A 22,893-nucleotide genomic window follows, 5' to 3' on the forward strand; every position below is an offset into this window, starting at 1 on the left:
TTCCAAATTATAAGAACCTGTTTAGCCAAACAATATCTGTCTGGGGTTTAACGTGTCTTTTATGTGGGGTTTAACCATTTAATTTATATACTTTATTACCAAAAACAGAAAAGATGACAGAAAATATAATTTAAAAAAAATTGAAAATACACAATGTTTGTTAAATTCAAACTGTTATTATGAAACTATCATTGCTACTTTCCATATACAGTACTGAATCATTGATCAATTGTTGTTGGTAGGCTTTTGGTAACATTGGTACACTAAAAGATATTCAGAATGAAGAATAGACCAAGTTTATTCTGATAATTAACAAAAATATATACTCCATAGAATGAAGAACCTAATTGAGAACCTATTTAGCCTAAACTGACGATAAGTACCCCATAATGCAAGGACGTGTTTTGTGAAACTCTGAAAAAAGTAGTTTCTTGCACGCGGGTTTTTACTGTATTCAAAAGTCTCACTTTTTAACAACCCAAGATACTGTTTCGACTTAGTTATAACAAGATCCAGAGTTAGAGGATTCATTAATGGTCGATAAAAGTGAAAATTAGACATACTTAAGTGTCAAATCTTGGGAAAAAAATATTATTTAAGTTACAGTGAAATATCTGGGCTTGGTAACAAATTAAGATTTGGAACTTCATGTCTAGCAGAGTATAATTTTTTTAACGCCTAAATTAAACAGTGAAAATTCCAAACATCATCTGGTAGCGAGAATGGTCTGTACCGAGCATGTTTTTCTTACACGCACCCTTTCTTACAGTCATTTGAATTTTCGCTCTCTTTTGTGGCGGCGTCATAACCTGTAAGTTTTCTCACCTGTATCATTGAATATTAAGAACTTAACTGACGGTTTTGCCATCATGTCATATGAATTTCTAGACATGCGCATCAAGCGCACAACAAGGGGAAAACATCGGAAGAAACTGATTCATTCTTTTCTAAGCCAACAAACATAATAAATGAATTCCCTATTTTCTTTTGAATACGAAAATATTCCTACTGTTTAACAGATAGCTTGTTAGTTTGGTTAACGGACGTTTCAAATTTTATTATACACAAGCTGCATTCTCAGGAAGTTGTTTCTGAAGTGTCTGTTTATGACCCCTTTCTAAAGATTTCTATTTTTGTTTTCATCATTCTTTTTGTGTTCAGAAGCTGCTTGTTTGCGTAGGACTTAATAAAATTTTCCTTTGTTCGAGCTAATAAAACTTTGTCGTTTCTTTGCGAAGCATTTGCTTGAAAGGGTACTTGTACTGTTGGCTGGGGTGCAAATCCCACATGTTTGATTGGACCACATCGACACTATTGCGAAGGTACCTCTCTTCAAATCATCTCATTCTTTTTATCTATAAATTGAATAAGATAGAATATAAATTTGTCCTCAATGCTCTCCAAGTGTTTGGGTTAAAGTTTGATTTTATTCCTCGCCTATCAACAGCGAGGAGAAAGGGAGAAAAATTGTGAGATGCAGGGTCACAAATTCTATGACAGGGTCTTTCTGCATTGGCGTATGATGATACCTTGGCCCAGGCCTCTCTATTGATTTACTTCCTCTACAATAAATTGAAGGCGAAAAGGCAACAAATCACAGCCATCGTGTTCGTAAAAGATAGATTTCACCGAGAAAAATGAAACCAGAAAGTGATAAAAGCTTAGAGAATGCCGTGTCTATGATGTGAGTCCCCTGATACGTTTCCGATTTCTCAACAAGACAAAGAGGCGATCTGATTTAGGCCGTGTGTGGGTTGGCTACTTCTGAAGAAAAAAAAACATTGCGAGGCATTTTGCCAGAACTGAAATCTCGTCAATCTTACATCTATCAAGCATATTTGCTATGTTGAATAGCTTTTTTCAGACATTTTGGTAAGTATATAGGTCATCCGTAAATAGATCTTGTAATTCTGTCCTAAATTTATCCAAGAATAGCTATCGCATCTGTTGTGGTTTGTTTTGACACAAAGATGTCGCTTCTAAAACTTCAAGAGAACTTCGCAAATTTTAGACGAGAAAAGAAATATTTAGTTCTTAACTAATCAGATAACAGTTTTTTATGTCTTTTTGCTTTTTATTTTTATTCCACTTTTAGTGAATGAGTTATTACAATTTTGTGGTCATTTGCGTCTTTCAATGTAAGGACTCTTTACTCATACCGGCCTACCGCCGGGTTTTCTTTAAATTTGTTATTCCAAGTTTTTGTGGTGGGTAATGAAAAAGCGCTATAATTTATAGCAATCTTAGAATCGACTTGGAAACCTCGCGTTCTCTCTGCCCCTTAAGTTGTTCTGTTTTGTATCTATGGCTGCTTCTTTTCCTTTGCCTTGATGTGGCGTCTGCTTTTTCGTACAGTGTTAAGGTATCTTATGAAAATAAGAGATGTTCATATTATAAATGAAGATTCCCTTTAATTTGATGTGATCTTCCCTGCCTATTCTACTGGTGTTCTAGTTATGATAAGAAAATATAGTCTTTGATATTTACAATTATATGTTGAATCTGTATAAAATTGAAAGCCACATTTTTATATTTTTTAATTTTGAAGGAATTTTTCAGTTTTGCTAAGGACACTTGGTTGCCTCTAAAATCTCAATCCAGTGCAATATGCTGTTTGCTTTGCTGTTTTTCCTGGCACTACCAGTGAGTTATAGCACTGGTTGTATGAATATGTTTGATAAGAATCTATAATGAATTAGTTATTGTCTAAATTATAAATAACACTTTGTTTTTGACAGAAATCAACACTGTGTTATGTAGGGAGTCTTTGCAAACTTGCCAAGTAAAAGACAATGACTGAGTCAGACAAGGAGGCAAATGGCCTTTCTGTTGCTGCCAGGATTCGTATGTACCAAACTAATTTCAAAAGTAGTGATACAAAAGCATGTATAAAAAAGAATTCAAATGAGAGTCTACATCCCCCAGCTAAGCCAAAGAGAGCAATTTCTGAAGATGGTAAGAAAGAACAGCCTAAAACAATCAAACTACCAGATGAAAATGAAAGGGCCCAGTCAGTTCATCTGAGAGAAACTAGTTTGAGTGGCACTTCATCAAATGAGACCAGTAGCTACTCTCCTTGTCCCTCTCCAACAGCAAAGGCACAGTTGATGAAAGTTGGTAGCCCAAAAGTTGCTGTTAAAAGACATTCATTAGGTGAAAAGGCCATTGAAAAAGATATCCCTGGTATTCCAGCCGATAAATTACACGAGAAGCTAATAAAGCCACCATTGCCAAGTAAACCTGCAGCTTCACAGTTGAATGCTCATCCTTCAAAGGACTTGAATGATAACTGTAATGTAAAGCCAGAAAAAGTAGCGAATCAGTCGAATGTAAAACCTAAATTAAAACCTAAAGTATCTTCAGAAAAGCTATCTGAATCAAGTAAACAGAATGTGTTGGGGAATGATAATTTGAAAAGGCTTTCTGGTCCTCCAAGCCGTCCTTTGCCTCCTGGCCCAAAACCCCATTCAAATTCACTTACAGCTACAGACATTATGTCCAGTGCTTTTGAGTCAAAAAATATTTCAAATCAAGTGGAATCATTTTGTGAAGATGATGAGAGAGTTTATGAGGATCCTAACCAACATGGAAGTAATGAGTCTGATTTGGATTATGAAGAGCCAGGTTTGTTGAGAAATAAAATTTTTTTGCTCCTTTATCACTTTTAAAATGGCAAAAAATATACATTCAAAGCATCAAGAAAATTGGAATGTGTTCATGTACACAAAATCTTTACTGTTGTTCCGTAACTGTGTAGTGTCTGAAAGGATAAGCAACTGGCACTGGAAGCAATTTTACACAGTTTTACTAGAGTCAACAGAAAAATTTGTAAGCATGGGCTTTGGAGAGGCCAACCAGACTTCAGATTTTTTTATAGTTAGTCATTACATTGTGAGGTTCACATTTTTGCTGAAAGGAAATCAAAGTGCAGTGCCATCATTTATAAAATCACTGATAATGCAACCTATATACAATGGGTGAAGGGAGCAGTGCTCTTTGAATATATTGGAACAAAACATCTGTTTGTTATAATTATGATTGAAGACTTTGAGTGACATTGAAATGTAATGGATCTGCCCTTCCCAGTCCCAACCAATGTCATTATGTTTTTGGACAGTTCTTTTTTGAAAAGTGTCAATGCTTTGAAAAGTGCCATTGTAGATGCTCTTCCCAATGTCACCCACATATCTTCATTCCAGTCAGATCATAAGAAAACTTTTCAGACAATTTTTTTTCTGATAAATCTGTGTGTTTTTTCTTTTGACATAGTATGTTTGTTGGAATTTTAGAGATATTTGAAGGGGACAAAAAAGGAAGAAATGGTGTTATCCAAAGCACTGCAAAAAGAAGACCACCTCCTTTACCGTTAAACAGTTTGGAAAATACTAGGAAGTCTGTTAAGCCACCACCTTTACCATCAAGGAATTCAGTTAGTATAGCTGAAGGTAGGGTTGATTATTATTTTATACTTTCATACTCTACATCTTCAAAGTACACTCTAACTTTTGTAATTTTGATAATATAATGTGTCAGAAATTGTTGATATAATGTTATCTAACAAAATGAAAATTATCTATTTCAATGAACTATGCAATGTGGTTTTGAAATATGAAAGTTATGTATTAACCAATTTCTGATTTCTCCAGACCAGTCGCTGTATTCATATGCTTCAGATACAACTGAAATGTTTGCAAATAGAGTGTCCCAGCCTGGCTTATATGAAACACCAGATGTCAGTAGTGTCAGAGGCTTGATGCTGGGTATACAGCAGAAAAGTGGCACTTATGAAACTCCTGATAGCAATTCTGTGATGAACTTTCTTTCCAAAGTCAATGAAGTTGATGCAACGGATGATGCTACATATGAAACTCCGGACAAAGAGGTTGTTGATGGTTTTACCAATGCTCTCAAGATAAATGAAATTGGAGGTAATCTTTTTGTTTTTCTTTAGCTGCTACTGCTTTGTTGTTATTCAAATATTTGTAGCTTTAAAATTCATGAATAAATATAATAAATGTAGCAAAATGTTTAATTTGCAAAAAGTACCATCATTTAGAAAAAAGTTGTAGAAAGTCAATGAAAACATGAAATATTTAATTCTCCTGGAAGACATTTTCTCCTTTCAGTGAAGCATCATCAACCAAATGACATGAATTTGAGCTCTTTCCTTACTTTTCTAAGCTCTTATTTTTTTATTTGATGCCATATTTATTTTACCCTAGTTTACTGTCAATTGTCTACCAAAAGTTCTTGGTTCAGTTCTGATTTTTATTCTTTTATATAATTTTGTTCCTTTCTTCTTTTTCTTTGTATATTTTTTTCATTGAAGTTAACAAAAAAGCCTTTTGTTTGCACATAGCACATTGTTTGCATTTTCTGTTTGTTAACTGTCATTCTAGCTCTTAGGCTGAAGCTATCCCCCCCCCCCCCTGTATTACTGCAGACACATTTCATCGAAGAAATTATATCGGTTTCTTTAAAGTCACTACATTCCAAGATTACTGTGCAAATTCTGCATCTCTTCTCAATGGTATATTAATGAACAGACCAACTTTATCTGTTTGTCGACAGGCTATCATTTATTGTTTATCAGGTTGACTTTAGACATTGTTTGCTTTATTTGGGGCTTTGATCAAGCCTTGATTTCTTGTCTCCTTGATAAGTTTAATAATCTTGAAGTTATCGAAATTGAAGTGAGAATATTGACCAAGGCTAATAGCTGTATTTTGTTTATCTTTTCCTCTAGACTTCAATGTTATTCTATATGAATGCTATTCTTTGCTTGCTCGTAACTGTGCTCAATGAGGTTTCTAAGACAGCATTGCTTCAGCAATGTAGATTATAGGTTAATCATGTATTCTTATGTTGAATGGTGTTCCTTGATGACTGAAGAGGTTGACTGGAATATTTATTTTAGTATGTGGAAGGATTTGAATTGAAAATGTTATGTGAACTCTAGGTTTGTGGAATAGGTCTGTTATGTTTTTTTCTCAACTATAACAACTTGACGTGATTGTGTAAACTTTACAACATAGCTTGTAAGTTTTCAGGTTTCTCTTTGGTATGATCCCATGCCAGAAACTTTCATTAACAGTTTTTGGTATGGGTATGAATTTAAGACCGATGTTAATTAAAATGTTTAAATAGTTCTAATAATTGTGTTCACCTAGCAATTTGTTCCTTTTGGCTTCACGATTCCTTTATTAAAGTTACCCAAATTTGATTCACTGTTTGTTGGCCTTATCTCAGATCATTTGGTGGTCGACCTCGGGTTAAAAGTCCCTGTGTATTCTTTGTTTGCTCTTTTGAAATGTATCCACTACTTTTTCTGCTATTGAATTTCGCGGGATGATTTATAAGTTTGTTGATATAAAATCGTTCCTCTGTTCTTGACTGGTGATTTTATTCCTCCGCCTGGAATATTTCTGAACCTTTTTATTCGTTTAAGTGTTCATATTATTCCTTTGTTTGGTGCCATTGTGTGTGACAAGTTGTTGGATTCATTTACTGTGTTAGACTACTCATTCTGTGCCGTCTTTGAAGCTTTTTCTCGTCATTAGGACCATTTGACGACTAATTGTCCGATATCGCTGTTTCTGTTCTGTTGCTCGAATTTAATGCATCTATGCCTCACTCTTCCTTTTGTTGATTGTTAGCTATATGTCTGGATTATACCGCTGTTTTCCTCGAAGCGTCGCTTTCACCTTTAATATTTTCATTTTCGAATTCTCAGTTTCGAAACCGTTATGAACACATTGCAACCATACTTGCGTTCAGTAGGTGAAAACCTGTATTCTTTTTCGCGATAATTTTGGTAAATGACCTCTTTTTCCTTAGTATTTGGATAAAGCAAAATGATTCCAGCTTTTTAACAAAATACATGAATTTGCAATTGAACTGACTACTGCTTCATTGCCTTCAATATTTTAAACTCTTCACTTGTCGTAGAATTAACTGCATCTAAACCCATTTCAAACGACATTTAATCGTTCCTCAAAAGGAAGCAAAATAAATAGGTAACTTTTTGTGTTTATGTGGTTTGTAGATTGCTATTGTAGTATTCTTTGCACTTTTTACGTCAACTTGTAGTATTCTTTGCACTTTTTACGTGACCAATAATGAGAAGATCTGAAAAGTTTTTTCCTAAAGATTTGAACCTTTTCGGTTCTCTTATCGATTTTGACTTGATGGTTTTCTAAAGAAGCCCTCGTGAGACCAGCTACATGGCTATTTTATGCTATATGACAGCAATGCAAATATTATTAAGCAATAAAATACTGCTTAGGCTAAAACTTATGAGATGGTTTTCCACAGCTACTACTCTCAGAGAGTCTTGCAATAGCATAAGCAATAAATGATACAATTAGTGGCATGTTTACCCAGATATAGATATATTAATTAATTGGCAGGTGTGTCAGGCTCAGATTCCGATGACTATTGTGAACCAAACAGCGTTGACCCATCCCAACAAAGAACTGGGAGAATTATCATTCCACAGGCTCCGCAAAAAGTTTTGCCACCCCCTCCGCTTGGTGAAGAACAACCAGAGGCGGAAAGCAGTGATGATGATTCTGGACATGACTATGAAGATCCAAGCGAAGAAATTAAGCCATCTGCCAGGTTGCTGTCTCTACGAAGAGGCAGCCAGCCAGTTTTCAATCCCGAGGCCTATCTTGCGTTGGATGAAATGGATGACATGGGTGACAGTACAACTTATCAGGATGTTAGTTTTTCTACTTACAAACCACTTACTCCTAAGAAAGTAAAATATTTTAGCAAAGCAGGAAAATATTATGACTTACTTTTTAAGGGAATTGTATTATTTGTTTCTGCTTAACCTAGCTTCGTTCTAGATTATAACAATGCAATATATTTATAAATACAAGGCTTAAAATGAAAGGCTGCCAATCTTTGACAAAAAATGTACGTTTCTTTTAAGTCCTATGATAATAAGTGGGTGCACTAAAAAGTGCCCTTTGTTTTAATCTTCTGTCGTTATTCATCCAAAGTTTGTTTCTGGTATTCAAAATATTTTTTCCGCAAATTGATATATGTCTGGCCTAAGCCAGTTTTGTTATTTTCTACTTCTTCTTTGAATAATCGTTTTAATTTTTACAGCCTGCAGAAGCTTTTGCATCTATGAAAGGTAAGTTTCTTGTTCCACTTTGCCCCTTTGACTGTGACCCAGTTTACTTATAAATCTACCTTTTCATAGCGTTAAATGCCCACAGCAAATGCCCTTCTTCATTCAACTGAAACTGACAATTTGATAAATGGTTTGTAGCGATAAATATTAGCTTATGAAAAAGAAACATCTATGAGTTATTTTGTTTCTGAGTTGTGTAGTCTCTGCTTGTTATGAAAAGAAGCATTTTTTTGCGTAACTTTGTTTCTTCTTCCACTAATTTTCCAGTGCATCAGTACTATTTAAGTGCTGTAATTGACGTGATAGTAAATTTAACATCGTACTTGTAAATCTTTAATCAAAGATGTATTGCATCGCATTGCAGCATGTGCATTGATTTGCATTAACACAGTATATTTTGTTTCTGAGATTATTTACATGTTTTCGTGGCATCATCCCTTTTCAATATTTTTTAGGACCAGTTCTTTTAACAAAACCCAAAGATAACGAAGATGAATATGAAGATCTAGCTGACGGTGAATTAATTGTTTGCGTTTCTTAAAATTTTTTGCTGATTTTAAGAAAAAACAAAGATAGTTAATCAAATGCTAATATAACTGCTAAAATTGTACATCAAAAGTTACAAATGTTCCTTAAACTTAGCATAGACTGTTATGTTGGTCATGCATGTTAACTCTAATGCAAAATTTAAGGAATATATTGGCATTTAATATTGACACGTTCGTGCAGTTTTTGCGTATTCATTAAGCCAACATTTTATCTTTTGTAGAACCACTGTATCAGATGTATGCCGCTGACGTGCTATCAGAAATGAGACGGCAAAGTAAAAAAGAATACAAAGAAGATGACGTATTCAATGAATACAGCACTGGAAGCATCGAGGCTGGTCAGCGACTGTTATGGTGCCAGCTACCGTCAGTCAGAGACAGTGGCGTGCTCGATGAATTGGAGCCACGTGAAAGGAAGCGACAAGAGGTAACACTCTTGCTGTACTATTGGCAGCCCACCTGCGTCTATCCCCTATAACCTAACCCTTGATCTTTTCCATTAAACGGTGTAAACATGTTTTGGTAAATGCTTAGGATACCTTATTGCCATGTAATTTTCTGCTGATAATAAATTGTTTGTGCAAGTTTATTTCTTATTTTGTATTAAGAAGCAATTCTAGTTTCTTGCCGTTTGAGATCCAAGTCATATTCGTCACAAATAAAGTTACAAAGAGCCTTACAATTTACAAATACTGCTAGATTTATAGGTAAATTGTGGCAAATGGTAATTGTTAGAATTTAAATATCATGTAGTTATTAATGCCAAAGCCGGATGCAGCCTTGAAAGAACAGGAAGTAAAAGGCTTAGAAATGGAATATAGTAATGACGATGCCAAAAAACATCGTATAGATGGTGCGACTTAGCAATTTACGTGAGGTTCTAGTCTCACTGTCGATGAGACTATGTAGCATTTTGTTGATCAATGTTTGCTGATTTACGCTTATTTTTGATCATCATAATATTGCCAATGTTGTACCTTATAATTATATCCAATTAATTCCGCAGGCTATGTTTGAGGTTATCACGTCGGAAGCTTCTTATTTGAAAAGTCTAAGCATATTAGTGAACCACTTCATGAATGAATTTTTGGAGCAGCTAGAGAAGCCATCCGAAGAGCGTCTTATTGACAAGCAGCAGTTTCATTTCATCTTTGGTGGACTTGCAGCCATAAGAAATACTAGCGAGAAGTAAGCTGGCGCAGGGTGTTTCTTCGTCTTGTTGTTGGTTTTTTCTTTGATAATAATTGCGACCCATGGATGTTCGAATTGTCATGATCTATTAGATGTATTTTTCTATGAATTTTCGCTTGAATTGGTGTAAGTGATCTCGATTTCAACATCCCCAATCTTTGTTTGCAGATTTTTGCACAGTCTACGCGGAAAGCAGCAAGACAATTTTATTATTTCTTCGATCAGTGACATTGTCACTGACTATGTAAGTTTCTATTTAGACTATTTACTAATTAAGTCTTCTACCTTTTGTCAATCACTTTGTAATTTCAAAGATGACATCAGTGCGCCTTTTGAATATTTTCTCTTCTTATCTTCATCATCTGTTTCTTAAATGAATCAATTTTTTGTTAGGCCACGAAACACTTCGAATGTTACGTGAAGTATTGCTCAAACCAAGTTTACCAAGAACGAACATTGTCTGCCCTTGGGTGAGTTTTTGACTTTTTTAGGGTTTCTGCAAAATTTTCCAATTCAATCTCAAAGCATTTGGTAAAAATGCCTTTCAAATCTCATGGTTTAATTTGTTAAAAAACAGTAAACTGGCAATTATCTTTATAACATTTGAACATTTTCCAGTAGTTTACGGTAATTTCTCTCAATGTGATAAACATCATTGCTTATCTTCCAAGCACCGCTATTTGACTTAACTAGGATAAGCGTTGAGAGCTATCGAGTTCAAGCATGAGCTTTGTTTTCTCGTAGGAATGAGAGTCAAGCGTTCATTGATCTTCTTGGAAGACTGGAGTCGTCTTCTAGGTCACAAGGGTTGTCACTCCAGTCGTTCCTCGTGGTTCCGATGCAGCGAATCACTCGTTTGCCGCTTCTTATGGATGTGAGTTTTCATCCAATATGTTTTCGTTGTTTTTTTGCACAGTGACTTGCAAATTTTGTTTAGAGGGAACTGAATCTTGTGGTAAATATATCAATGAATTCTGGCCCATCCAACTTTCATTTTTAGTTTCGGATTTTTTATCGCGATTTATATGATTGTTTTAGGCGATTTGTCACCAGTGTGAGCCAGGCAGTGAAGAGTTTAACAATACGGACAAAGCTCTCAGTGCAATACATAAGGTAAATTCGCAAAATTCCCATTCAATTTTACACCTTTTCGTTTTTTTCTCTGTCGTTTTCGTTACTTTTCCTCCTTGTCATTCACTCATAGCTCTTTATGGCACACTCATTCCATCCTTATTACCACATATCGACGATTGGATTGGATGGAGCTCATTTGTTTACTTAATTTCCCTCAAGCAATGAGTTTTCTTCGTCCTACTCTACAGGTTGTGAAAGCTTGCAATGAAGGTGCACGGAAAATGGAGAGAATAGAGGAAATGTATTATGTCCAGCAAATGCTGTCTTTCAAGATGAAAGTAATTATAAGTTGATTGCTCTCGAATTGCAAACATGCAAATGAAATGATAACTGATATTGTAGTTGTCATTGTTGAAGTTTAGCTTTATCCTCGTTTGGGGATAAATTTGGTCACAACTGTTGGTACTCTAGTTAAGGGATTTTCAGCAAAATTGCTGCACTGCACGTGATCACATGGAAAAAATATTAAATAGCACAGAGACGCCAGAGCGACCAAAGGACAAGGGGGACGCTCTCAGAAAAATTGCATTTGAAATAAATTCAATGTTCTGTAGGTATTTAAAAATTGCTAACTTTTGTCATAAGAATTTTTTTACAAATTTCGAGAAATTTCGCCATGAGCAAGGCACGACAGTCAGGATTTCATATGACCTCTATATATTTTATATGCATTCTGACCCCCTTGCCACTCCTATGCAAGGGCAAGAGGAGCGGCTGCCCCCGCGCCTCCTTCAATGGAGTCACTCTGAATACGCGACTATTTCAATAATTTAGCTATTTTTACGCAATTAACAATACCTAATTTTATTTTAGCCTATTCCCATCGTATCGTCATCGAGATGGCTTCTCCGACGTGGGGAGCTTGTCTGTTTAGAAAACGAAAAGAAAGCACGTACTTTCAAGGCCCTGCTAAGAGGAGGAAAATACTACAGGATATATCTTTTTCTCTTCAACGACTTGTTGCTTGTTACCAAAATGAAAGGGTGAGGATTTTCCTGTTTTTTACGATAAAAGAAGAGTTCATATCGGCTAGTCAAAGCTTCTACCTGCCGAAAATTTGTGTTTTCTCTATGCTGATTTCCAGATGTCTTTGTATACCAGAATTAGAAAAATCATGATGCTTAACAAGTGATACCCAATGCTAAAATTATTCTGCCTGGTAAACTCGCGTAGGTAAAATGATCATCGTAAGATTTAACTGATCCTTCTCAAACATTGTGTTAATCTGAACCATCTCTTTTAGCGAAGAGAGTTTCAAAGTAGTTGATTACTGCTCCAGAACACTTATCCGAATCGACGAGGAGTCTGTGCCAACGGGTGATACGTTGAAACCTGGCACCGTCGGAATACCAACAAACAAACATATGTTTTCCCTTATTCTTTTGGAAAATCATCAAAGGAAGACAGCAACTTATGTTTGTCTTGCTGAAACAGAGTAAGTTTTCCCTTTTGGTACGTTACAGCTTTTCTTTTTGCCAGTTCATTCATTGCTCTTTGCTACTTTTGGTAGCTCATTCTCTTCGCCTTTTAATCTCGTCACTACTGGGATTTCTTTCCTACCACATAAGCAATGGTTCTATTCCACCCAGGTATTCATGTGTCATCTCCGGACTGAATTCTACTCCACTCTTCAACTGTCTTGCTGCGAAACCTTTTTGCCTTGCTGCGATTTCCTCTAGCTTTTAAGGACACTTGATACTCTGCTGTTTAGCAATAGATTGTACAGACTACTTTCTTCCATTACTTTGTTCACTGTTTCTGTACGTTCACTGTTTGCTTCTACAATTCGTGCGCAGTCCTTTGAATGCGATGTAGGCAAACATAATATTTCGCTAAACTAACAGTTTATTAAAAGAACCTCTCTCCCCCCCCCCCCACGTTCGGTGCTGTAGAAGTTGAAATCATTAGAAAAAACAGAAGCTCTAAAGATCATTCAAAACAGTGCTTGAAGGGGGTGGTTAATCAATACCCTACGAGCAGACAAACAGTGTTCATGCTGGCTAGATGCTTGTGATTGCTTGTGACAATTTGCAGAAAACTAATGTATCGTCTGCTTTTGAGTTAATTGTTTCTCTCTCTTTGCTCTCTTGGCAGGTTTCTGGTCTCACTTTCCTTACAGACGAAAATCCAATTATCCCCTTTCAAATCCATTTCAATCTTCTTCCGTTTTCCTATTCATGCTCTCAATTTGTGTTTGTTGATAGTCCATAAATGATTTACTTTCTTGAATGCTGTTATGTAATTGATCCTGCGTAGGATAATATCCTGTTTCATTTCTTTGTTCGTTTCAATAAGCTTCCTCATTTTTTGAATCGTTTGCAGACTTGCTTTCCCCGTTGCAAATTGATTGCTTGAGAGATGGCTTCAATCGCAACCAAATTACAATGATAACCAGACTGGTGATTTGTTTGGAGACCCACGCAGCAGCTTTCTAATCTTTGGTTTCTGAATAAATACCTATAAAAACAGACCTCTTGATTTGTTTCCTGTGTCATAAATCTTGTTAAAAGGTTCATTCTACTGGCACAGTACTCATTCTCTTGTATTGTCTTCTCTTTTAAGTTAATTTTTGACATAGTGCCTTCTTGCTTGTCATTTACGCAGCAAATTCAACTGTATGCTTAATACTTCACTTCAATTCCCATTTTGGTTGTTGGTTTTTTGCTCCTTCATTGTGCAGTTATTCCTTAAATGTACTATCTCGCATTGATAACATTAATTCGTTTTACTCTATCTCGGAATTATTTCCCCATAGAATTTTAAAAAATTCTAGTGATTCTTGGGTTGTAAAACCTTTTTTGTGCAAAAGGCATTTACTGGAGATGAGTTGATTTTGTTTAACTCATGTTGGTCTTTTTGATGTACACAAAGGAAGCATTGATCAAAAGGATATATTTGTAAATATTCTTTATCTTCCTACGACCTCTTGGGCGCATGGTCGAGTCTATTCTATGCCCCGGCTTCGTCGTTTTATTTTTCTTTATCAGTGGAGCTTCTTTTGGGCTTCCTTGTCGATATCTTCATTCGAATGTGTTGACTTTTTATACATAGGCACTATTGCAGTAACCTTTTGGATGACTTTGTACCTGTTGAGCTGCAGTGCCGAAACTCGTTTAAATCGTGTTGAAAGCAGTTTTTTTCCATTTCTTTTTCATTCCTGTTTATATCTGAGTGCCACACAATACATTTATCTGTACAACTTAGCCATACCTGATGCATTATTTCACCTGATGCATTTTTTACATCTCATGACAGTTCTCTTTCATAATATGTTTATATCAAATTATTATCGATTTATCCTTCAAAAGCTTCCTTCCATATCGATGGTCATAATTTTTGATAACGCATAAATATTAATTTATCTGTTTTTCAGTCTCTCCTCTTAGCTTATGTTTCATTACTACAACCTTGCATTGTTGCATTTCATTTTAAAAGTTCGTTTAACATGAGGTACTGGCTATACCATCATTATATTATACTGTTTTATTGTTATTTTGTGCCTCCTTTTAGAACGGAGAAAGTTCGTTGGATAGAGGCTATTAATCCAAAAACTGCAGGAGAACAGGATGGTGAAAAAATATACGAAGAATGGGGTAATTTCACTTTACCACTGTTGGTTAAAAATTTTGATGCAATTTTTTAGTATCTTTTCCTCAGTTTTGTCACAGCAATTTTGAACAGCCTACATAGCTTAACTTTTGAAAGATGCAACAAAAATATGAACAAGAATTCTATACTACTTCTGTTACTATAATTCTGATATTTTTTGTAGACTGTCCTCAAGTCCGTACTATTCATGCTTATCAAGCACAGCAGCCTGACGAATTAAATTTAAGGGAAGGCGATGTTATCAAAGTGTTGAGGAAATTGCCAGATGGTATGTCTCGTTGCACTTATTCTTATCTAGCACATTTCGTTCCAGCTCTAATGCATCAGCAGATTTTTCTCACTTCGTTAATTATGTATCGAAATGTTTGTTTTTAAGTCGATGTAGGACTGTCTATGTAAGTCCCCTAATTACAGTTTTCTTTCAATACCATTACAACTTTACCAGCTCAAGTTTGTACCTTGCTTATGTAATATGCTTAGCTATGTTGAATTATTCTTACGAATGTTTTGGTATATTCTTACGGATTAAAGGGTGAAACTTTAAAAGTCGCATTTAGTTGTGCCCAACTGTAGGAGTTGCCAATTTTCTCAGGTCTATTAGACATCCGATACATATCTAATATCAACATAATAAAATTCGTTGCTACAGAAAATTATCCAAAATATTTTTCCGAAATTATCAAAATGGATCCAAAATATTTTTGTCCCAATTCTTTATACGAAATTTTGCCGTCCGAAATCTTTCGATTTTCTGTGAAAGGAAATGTGAAATACATCTGTAAATCAAGAACTGTTAAAGTTCAATAACTTGCTTTTCTGTATCGATCTTTTTTGCCAGCCCCCTTGTTCAAGGTGATAAGATCTGTGAAATTCTTTTCCCCTCACCAGACGAGTTTGTCGTTTATTATTTTACTTGATGTTGTTAGTTGTTTGTCTTCTTGGTATCAACCATCTATTTCGATTGCAAAATTGATATTTAAGGCTGGTATGAAGGAGTGCATTTACTAGAGGGCGAGCAAGGTTGGTTTCCTGCAAATTTTACAGAAGAGATTCATAGCGAACATACCAAGGCCCGAAATCTGATGCAAAGGTACCGTCTTATCAACACAGTCACATTGGCTTTTGATTCAAAGTCGAAGAAGATATCATCGGGATCAAAGCAGTGAAAATTGATTAATACTGAAGCACTGCTCCTTCGAGAGTACCCAACTCCTCTGATTCTTCTTTTGAAGCCTGATGCCCGATTCCTGACCATCTATTCCCGAGTCCCGAAGTTATCGATTCTCGAATCCCGCTCTCAAAAAATTGCCAATTCCCGATTCCAAAAAATGACGTTTCCTGCTTCCCCGAAAAACATTGGGTACCACTTATGTTGATACATCTCTACTACTTTCTCGTGTTTCTCATCATGCATAAGTTTTTATATAATTGCAAACTGCCCACTTGTGATATCAGGTAAAATAAAATTGCCTTTATTACATTATTAAGTAACACATACTATTGTATTTATGTAATATCAAATTTTTGATATTCATTTGAGCACCATTCAAAATGCCAGAGAAAATTAAACCTAACGTTGACTGCGACCCTTTATAACCTTTACATAAATACCAACATGTGTTTTTATCCAAATCCTTGTAATAACAGGACACAAGAGCAATGAAAATATCGGTTTCACAAGTAAAAACGGACACTCTCCCTTATACTGATCTTTCATTTTTAGCTAAATTTTGTGAAAATCTGTTAACTTGCCAAGACTTTCCAAACAACAAGACAAGCCTGATAAATAATGACGTTTTGTCTTTGTGTTGGTGCTTGAAGTAAGAGCTCTGTGCGACTCAATTCTTTGTAAGAATTATAATTCAACGAAGATGTTTTCTTTGTAAGCATTTGGTTTATTCCCAGGAAAGGTTGTATTGTTTAGGCCGCTAGAAAGAGACAAAGAAATGTCTATTATCCATTAATGGTCTATTTGTGGGGATTCCTGGCCGAATAGTTTGGTGATTGCATTGTATGAATATGGGGTAAACCTGAAGAACAACCTTAGAAAAAGCTAAATTCATTTCTAATGAAGTTCATTTGATGTTCACTTAGAAACTGTTGCCATATTACTTTATTGGAACTATTCATGTTTTCAGATCTCTTGTGTCATATGTTGAGCTTTTATGAAAAGAAATGTCAACATCAGTTTGAGTGAACTGGGTTAGATTTCCTTTGTTACACAGAAATGTTTAGCCTGCATATGTTATGGATTGACTAGAATAGGAGCTGCATTGATTAAGGATCAATTTTTAAGTGAAGTTTTCCTACCTGGGGAGGATGGCTTTATTCTTTGATTAGACTGTGTCGTTTACATTTAGAGATTAAGTTTGTAGTTGCTTGCCTTAAAAAAATCAAAATTTGAAAATGTTAACAAGGAACCTATTTATCTGCAACTTTTTTGCACATATCAGAATGTAATGTGAAATAACCAGGTTTTCAATATTAAGGTAAAAATAATTGCAAACTATTTTGTAACATTTTATAATTTATTATTATACTCTTTGTGATCAGATGTAAAATATTTAGGATCCGAAGCTGAGTATTCTAGCAGAGAACAGTCCTTGTTACATAATTTTGTAAGTTAAACATTGGCGTTCAGTTAATACAATAATACAATTTGTAAGAATTGATTTTTTTATCTAGTGTATATCAAATCCAATAAAGGGTTGCTTTTCTCTGTGTAGCATGATATTCTTATTTGAAAAATCATGTTGTTGCTCACTTCAGCGTGGGTGCAAGGCTTATACTCTTTCTGCATACTTTGATTGGGGAGTTGTGTCTTTGGAAATCTGTTAGTCAAAATTTGCATGTTTATAGTAGTTTCGTTTTGTTTTGTTTTGTTTTGTTTTGTAAGCACCCATGGTCAAAATAAAAACTTGCTGGTTCAGCCTCGTATGAAAAAAGAGTGGTTAATGTAAAATTGCAGGTAATCTTTTTCTCAAATTTCAGCTGCTTAAAATATGTCAAAAATAAGCTTGAGTACATATCTGTCATTCTTCAAATAAATAATTTCAACTTTTGTTCACTTTATCAATTTCTATCTGTAGAGTATCCTAGATCAAACATAACAATTTCAAAAAACACGCAGCTTTGGTAATCAAATCTTATCAAAATTTTTGACAATAGATCTCACATTTCTACACATACAGCTTATCTTTTGCAAAGTATTCTTAATTTTTTCTCCTTCGAGAAATGAGAATGTTTGATAACAGCACCTATCTGCAATCAATTCTAGGTCACTACCTTGGGTCAGCAAGTAGAAATGAAATACTGGCAGCAATTCATGGGAATGTTTAATTGATAAGCATGGGCTTCTTCATTTCTTTTACAGTTTCTTCCCCACAGAGAGCATTCACAACCTCAAAAGCAAAATCAAATGCTGTGCCAGGACCTCGGCTTGTGATCATATTGTTGTCAGTGACAACTGTTTGTTCTTGGTAACTGTATCCTGAAAAGTATGAGTACAAAAAAATTTTGTCTGGGACTTTAAATGTTAGTATAAACATTTCAGAACTTACTGGGAATATATTTGGATTTGTGCACCTTTCTTACGACTTTAAGTATATTATCAAGAAGATCATTTTGGCTGAGATATCAGGTTTGAGGTTATCAAAAGTGATATCAGGTAAACAATTTCTAAAGCTTGTGTTTAGTGATCAAAATAGTTTTATTGCTAAATAAAATTGATGCTTTGGGTGTAGATGCTTCAGTTTTTTGATTGTCATGTGCTTAGATAATAAGTAAATCAGAATTTAAGATGAACAATTCATCAACATCAAATGAAGAGCAACTCACCTTGTGTCAGTATTGAAACTTTAAAATTTAAGTGCACTGCTAACATCATTACATCACTTTCTCAAATTTCATGAAAAAGAAGCTTTAAGCAGTTTGCTTCGAATTTCAACCTTTTTTGTTCCTATTTTTCCAATAAAGTGACACTTAGTGGTCATCTTTCATGTATACTCAGAGAATCTTTTACAGAATTGTTTTGAAGCAATGCTTCAAAAAGTTCTGCTGAATTTTTCCCCTTGAAACAGCAAACCAACCATTAAATTTCCATTAAACTGAAAGTCTAAGGAATGGTAAATGCATTTTCCTGCCATAACCTATCGTTTCCAAGCCCCTTCGCCTCTGATTCTGATTTTGAAATTGGTCAGCTAAGGCCCGTGGTCACTCTGAGCTGCCATTTTGACCTACCCTTTCCATACTTTTGCGACCCCAGTGTATACACTATAAGCTTTTTCTTCTGACACTGACTAGAGTATGATATTTTGGAATAAGGGTCCAACTAAACAAGATGGAAAATATATACCCAGTTGCAGGTCGAAATAGGCCAATCAGAAAAATGAAAGGATGTGACTGGTAGGGTACCGTTGTCCAATTGGTGCCATGATTGGAAAAATCAGCTATTATGCCATTGAAAAATAAGCAGCACCACTGATCAAAGAATTGGCCCAATATTTCACTTTTCACTATACTTTTTCTTTAAAAACTATAATGAGCTGAAACATATAAATCTTTTAACAGTCTAGCCCCTGAAAATTTAACTTGTTCTTTTTCTAAACTCTAAGACTTTTAACTTGAGTTCTTTGCAACTCTGGCACTGACTTGCAAGTACCACTAATGAGAACATCCAGTGGACAAAAACATTCTGCTTATCGCTGAGTCAAAGATTTGGAACATTGACTCTATTCATTGTCTCAAATTGTGTACTATAAAAATTTGAGGGAGCTTCTAGTTGGAGCAATTGTTTGTCTTTATTTCTCTCCTCTTTATTTTTCACTAGATTGTAATCAAATATATATATATATATATATACATATAGATAAATTTTCTTTTATCCAGAGGGCCATTTTCGAAGCAGGTTTTCGAAAGTGGATTGTAACAATGTACAAATAAGCTTAAAATTAAAATGAGAACCTTTGCTAGAAGATGGAATGAAAACATCTTCAAGTACTCAGAGTAACTTGGACAAAATGCTGATAAAGTAAACAACACAGCACTATAATCAAGAAAAATGAAATAATTTTTATTTGAATGAATGAATCACATACCATCAAATTTTTCTTTAACTGATGGGTGTGATGTAATCTTTTTCCCTTTTCCAATTCCATGAGTTGCAAAAGCAATAGGACCTTAGAGACAACTACTGATATTTCATACTGTTATGTAAGTGATGATTAATGAAAAATGTATTAAATAATTCATGATCTTAAAATGTAATAGCTACACAACATTCACAAAGATCTTTTTTAGAATACTATTTGTTGTTTTTTAGACATCAAGAGATGCATATTTACTTCATCTTTCTTGGATCAAGTGAGGTTCCATATTTGAGATAAAAATCCAAGGGAACATTTTTAAGCAAATTTCATTTCAGTGAACATTCAAAAACAGCAGAGGCAGTGCCACAGGTAAGGTTGGGGAGGATATGTCCAGCAATTTTTTTTATTCAAGGATTGATTTCTTATTTCATTAAAAATCGACCAAAAATGGCAGGGGGTGATTTGTGTCATCTTGAAATTTCACTGGCAAATCAACAATTTCTAGCAAGCTTCAATTCCTGATTATCCTAGAAAACCTTCAAGTTGGTTGTTGAGATAACAAAGAACAATTCTTGATTATATGGTATGTTGACAGTAAAACTAAGGACACTGTTTCATCACTGTTTTCTTTCTAAAATATTTTTAAAAGGGTGTATCCAGTACTTAGGGGATGACATCTAAAAACTAAGCATGCCCCCATATCCCTTCCCCCTGCCCACCCTAAATTTTTCTGGCTGGTGCTGTCCTTTCAAGACAGAAAGGACAAAAGTAAGGTATGAATAACAGCTTTTAAGGATATATAGATAATAACAGATATACTTAAAGACTAGGGCATATGAGAAGAACATGTCAATTAAAAATCTTACCTGCACATATTGCAGCAACAATTTTTCCATCTTTTTCATGTGACTGAAGGATCTCCTTCACAACTGATGACTAGAAATGAAAAAGTTTTAATAATGTTCAAAGTAATTAGACTTTTCATCATATAATGAACAGCTTCCTAAAAAATATCAATGGTTTTCATTATTCATTTTTACAAAGAAGGTTGATTGAACATTAAAATTTTGATGGCAAAAAGAGCAGTTAATGTTTTTCACATCAAGAGAATAGTTCAAAGGTTCTCTTTATGTCAAACAAACATGTTGATAGTCTATATTTGCTTTGACTGCTAAATCTAAATGGTTGTTTGCTTAAACTGTATCAAATTGTGCATGTACTTGGGACAGGATGGAGCATGGGGACACTTTTCAATCTTCCAAATCATTATCTAATTTTGGCAAGATATGGGATCTCAAAAACAAATACTCTTACTTCTGCAAGATTTTGAGCACCTTCAAGTCCACCAGGAAGCACAACTGCATCAAACATTTCCTAAAATGACAAAATGAGACTGCAATTGAATAGTTAAAACAAAAATGGGTTTCGTTATAAGTAAGTAAGAGCATTCTCGTTTTACAAAAGTAATTTGGTAGTTGTGGACTAAAAAGACACGTTGCAAACCTTTTTGACATCTTCCAGACTGATATCTGGTTTGACAAAAACTCCTCTGCTGCATGTCACCACCTCAGAACCATGCAGACCTGCCACGACTGTATCTACCTGTCAAAAAATCAAATGTAACTTATAAACTTTCTAACTGTATCATCCAAACAAACTGTTGTAAGTAATGGATCTTTTTATTCTTATTGTAAGTAACGGTTCGAAGCATGTTCTATCTCGAACCAGATTGCACTGTTTGTTAGGCTAGTAAGGGTCATCATCACTGGCAGCAATACAAACCATACCTTTGCTCTTCTGAGAACATCAATAGATATAACTGCCTCCATCTCTTCAGCTCCTTTAGCAAGAACAACTAAGGCCCTTTTGGATGCCATTTTCTCCCTCTTCGCAGCAAACCAAGAAGAAGAAGATTGACCAATTTCTTGAGCTAACTTGTTTCCCTGTGTCAGATGGAAATCCCCCTGATGAATGCATGCATGGAAGGGGGGCATCGCCTGGAAGAGTAGAAACGCGACAGGAAACTTTCAGTGAAAACATGTAGAAACCCCTTTCTGGTGCAGTTAATACGTTTTGAAACCTTCATGTATGTCCGTGTAATTTCTGACGAGGAGGTGTTTGCTTCTGCTGATGAAAAACTTTCCCTGAATGTATTCTTGTCATTCCTGACGTATCTATCATTTTGTAAATGATACTTCTTGGAATCAGTGGTGACATTGTAATTCAAATTGTGTGATTTTCAGGGGCGGACTTAATCAACAATGATTGTGGGGGTGTTAGAAAATATTTTTAGTGCCACACCCTTCAGGTCACTGGTAAATGATGGAAACGCCCATTTTCTAAATTAGATTTTTAATTTTAAGGTAAAGACGATAAGAAGCAGTGGCGTAGCCAGGGTTAGAAGATTGGAGGGGCAAAGAGAAGTAAATCTTTGCTGATCAGACTCTAAGGAATTTGGGAAAACACCCCATTTTGTTAATGCGTTTGGAAAAGCTATGGCTTTTTACGTGGCAATTTCGCTTTATACAACGTCATATCTAGCTTTCTGTGGCTGACCATATTCTACAACTGTCTATGTCCTTCACAATTCCTCTAACGTTTATATTCTGAATTGTGTAGGGCTCGGAAGCTCTACGTGTAAAAACTGTTTTTCTAAAGTTCTAATCAAATATTTAAAAATAATAAACAGTATTCAAAAGTTGCAATTTAGTCCATTCTCCTTTCCCCGACAAGCATTTCAGAATCCAGTCTTTAGCTCTTTAGCTCCTATTTTATCGGGATTGTCTAAAGAGCGTGAAGGATGAAAATTTTTGCGACGACGCCCTTGAGATGAGCTTAAAATACATTTCAGAATGTTTCTTACAATCATTTGCTTGCAGTCTTTTAAAACGCTTTAATTTTATTTGAAATTTAAAGTAACCCCCCCCCCCCTCCCCCTAAATGTACTAATTCTATTGCAGATTCGCACTTTTCTCAGACATCGACTTTCTGAGTGGCCGCTCCCAGTTGGCGTGGGCCCTGGACCATCTGTCTAATGTTATTGGCCAAATTTGGCCGAATCTACCAACCCTGATAAGAAGATAAATAAATTAAAATCTTGGCGTTACTTTGTTACTACTGACTATCAAAAAATTATCTTTACCGAATGGAACCAAATTTACCGGAGAACACAGACATA

General features: G+C 35.1%; 2 protein-coding genes across 3 annotated transcripts; one reads left to right on the forward strand and one right to left on the reverse strand.

Moving 5' to 3' along the window:
- Positions 1-1,524: 1,524 nt before the first annotated feature.
- LOC148957189 (uncharacterized) lies at positions 1,525-17,333 on the forward strand. The gene is made up of 19 exons (XM_089115753.1): positions 1,525-1,872; positions 2,739-3,624; positions 4,290-4,445; positions 4,647-4,928; positions 7,410-7,723; positions 8,119-8,146; positions 8,602-8,661; positions 8,916-9,121; positions 9,701-9,882; positions 10,054-10,129; positions 10,279-10,355; positions 10,630-10,759; positions 10,924-10,998; positions 11,208-11,297; positions 11,833-12,002; positions 12,263-12,454; positions 14,530-14,612; positions 14,792-14,896; positions 15,610-17,333. The coding sequence occupies exons 2-19, from the start codon at positions 2,793-2,795 to the stop codon at positions 15,792-15,794; spliced, it is 3,243 nt and encodes a 1,080-aa protein (XP_088971879.1). The 5' UTR covers positions 1,525-1,872; positions 2,739-2,792; the 3' UTR covers positions 15,795-17,333.
- A 426-nt stretch (positions 17,334-17,759) lies between these two features.
- LOC148957190 (Parkinson disease protein 7 homolog) lies at positions 17,760-21,659 on the reverse strand. 2 transcript variants are annotated; one of them, XM_089115756.1, is made up of 6 exons: positions 21,503-21,659; positions 21,219-21,317; positions 21,030-21,089; positions 20,582-20,651; positions 19,725-19,805; positions 17,760-18,118 (listed from the first exon to the last, which is right to left on the reverse strand). In XM_089115756.1, exons 1-6 carry the CDS (start codon positions 21,590-21,592, stop codon positions 17,964-17,966), a joined length of 555 nt encoding a protein of 184 aa, XP_088971882.1. In that variant the 5' UTR covers positions 21,593-21,659; the 3' UTR covers positions 17,760-17,963. The 2 variants fall into 2 exon arrangements, with proteins under 2 accessions (XP_088971882.1, XP_088971883.1); XM_089115757.1 differs by having other exon boundaries at positions 19,725-19,816.
- Positions 21,660-22,893: the final 1,234 nt, after the last annotated feature.

This window comes from Rhopilema esculentum, unplaced genomic scaffold (genome assembly GCF_057945365.1).
Source record: "Rhopilema esculentum isolate cy_ngs unplaced genomic scaffold, ASM5794536v1 HiC_scaffold_36, whole genome shotgun sequence".
In the NCBI taxonomy this organism is placed as follows: Eukaryota; Metazoa; Cnidaria; class Scyphozoa; order Rhizostomeae; family Rhizostomatidae; genus Rhopilema; species Rhopilema esculentum.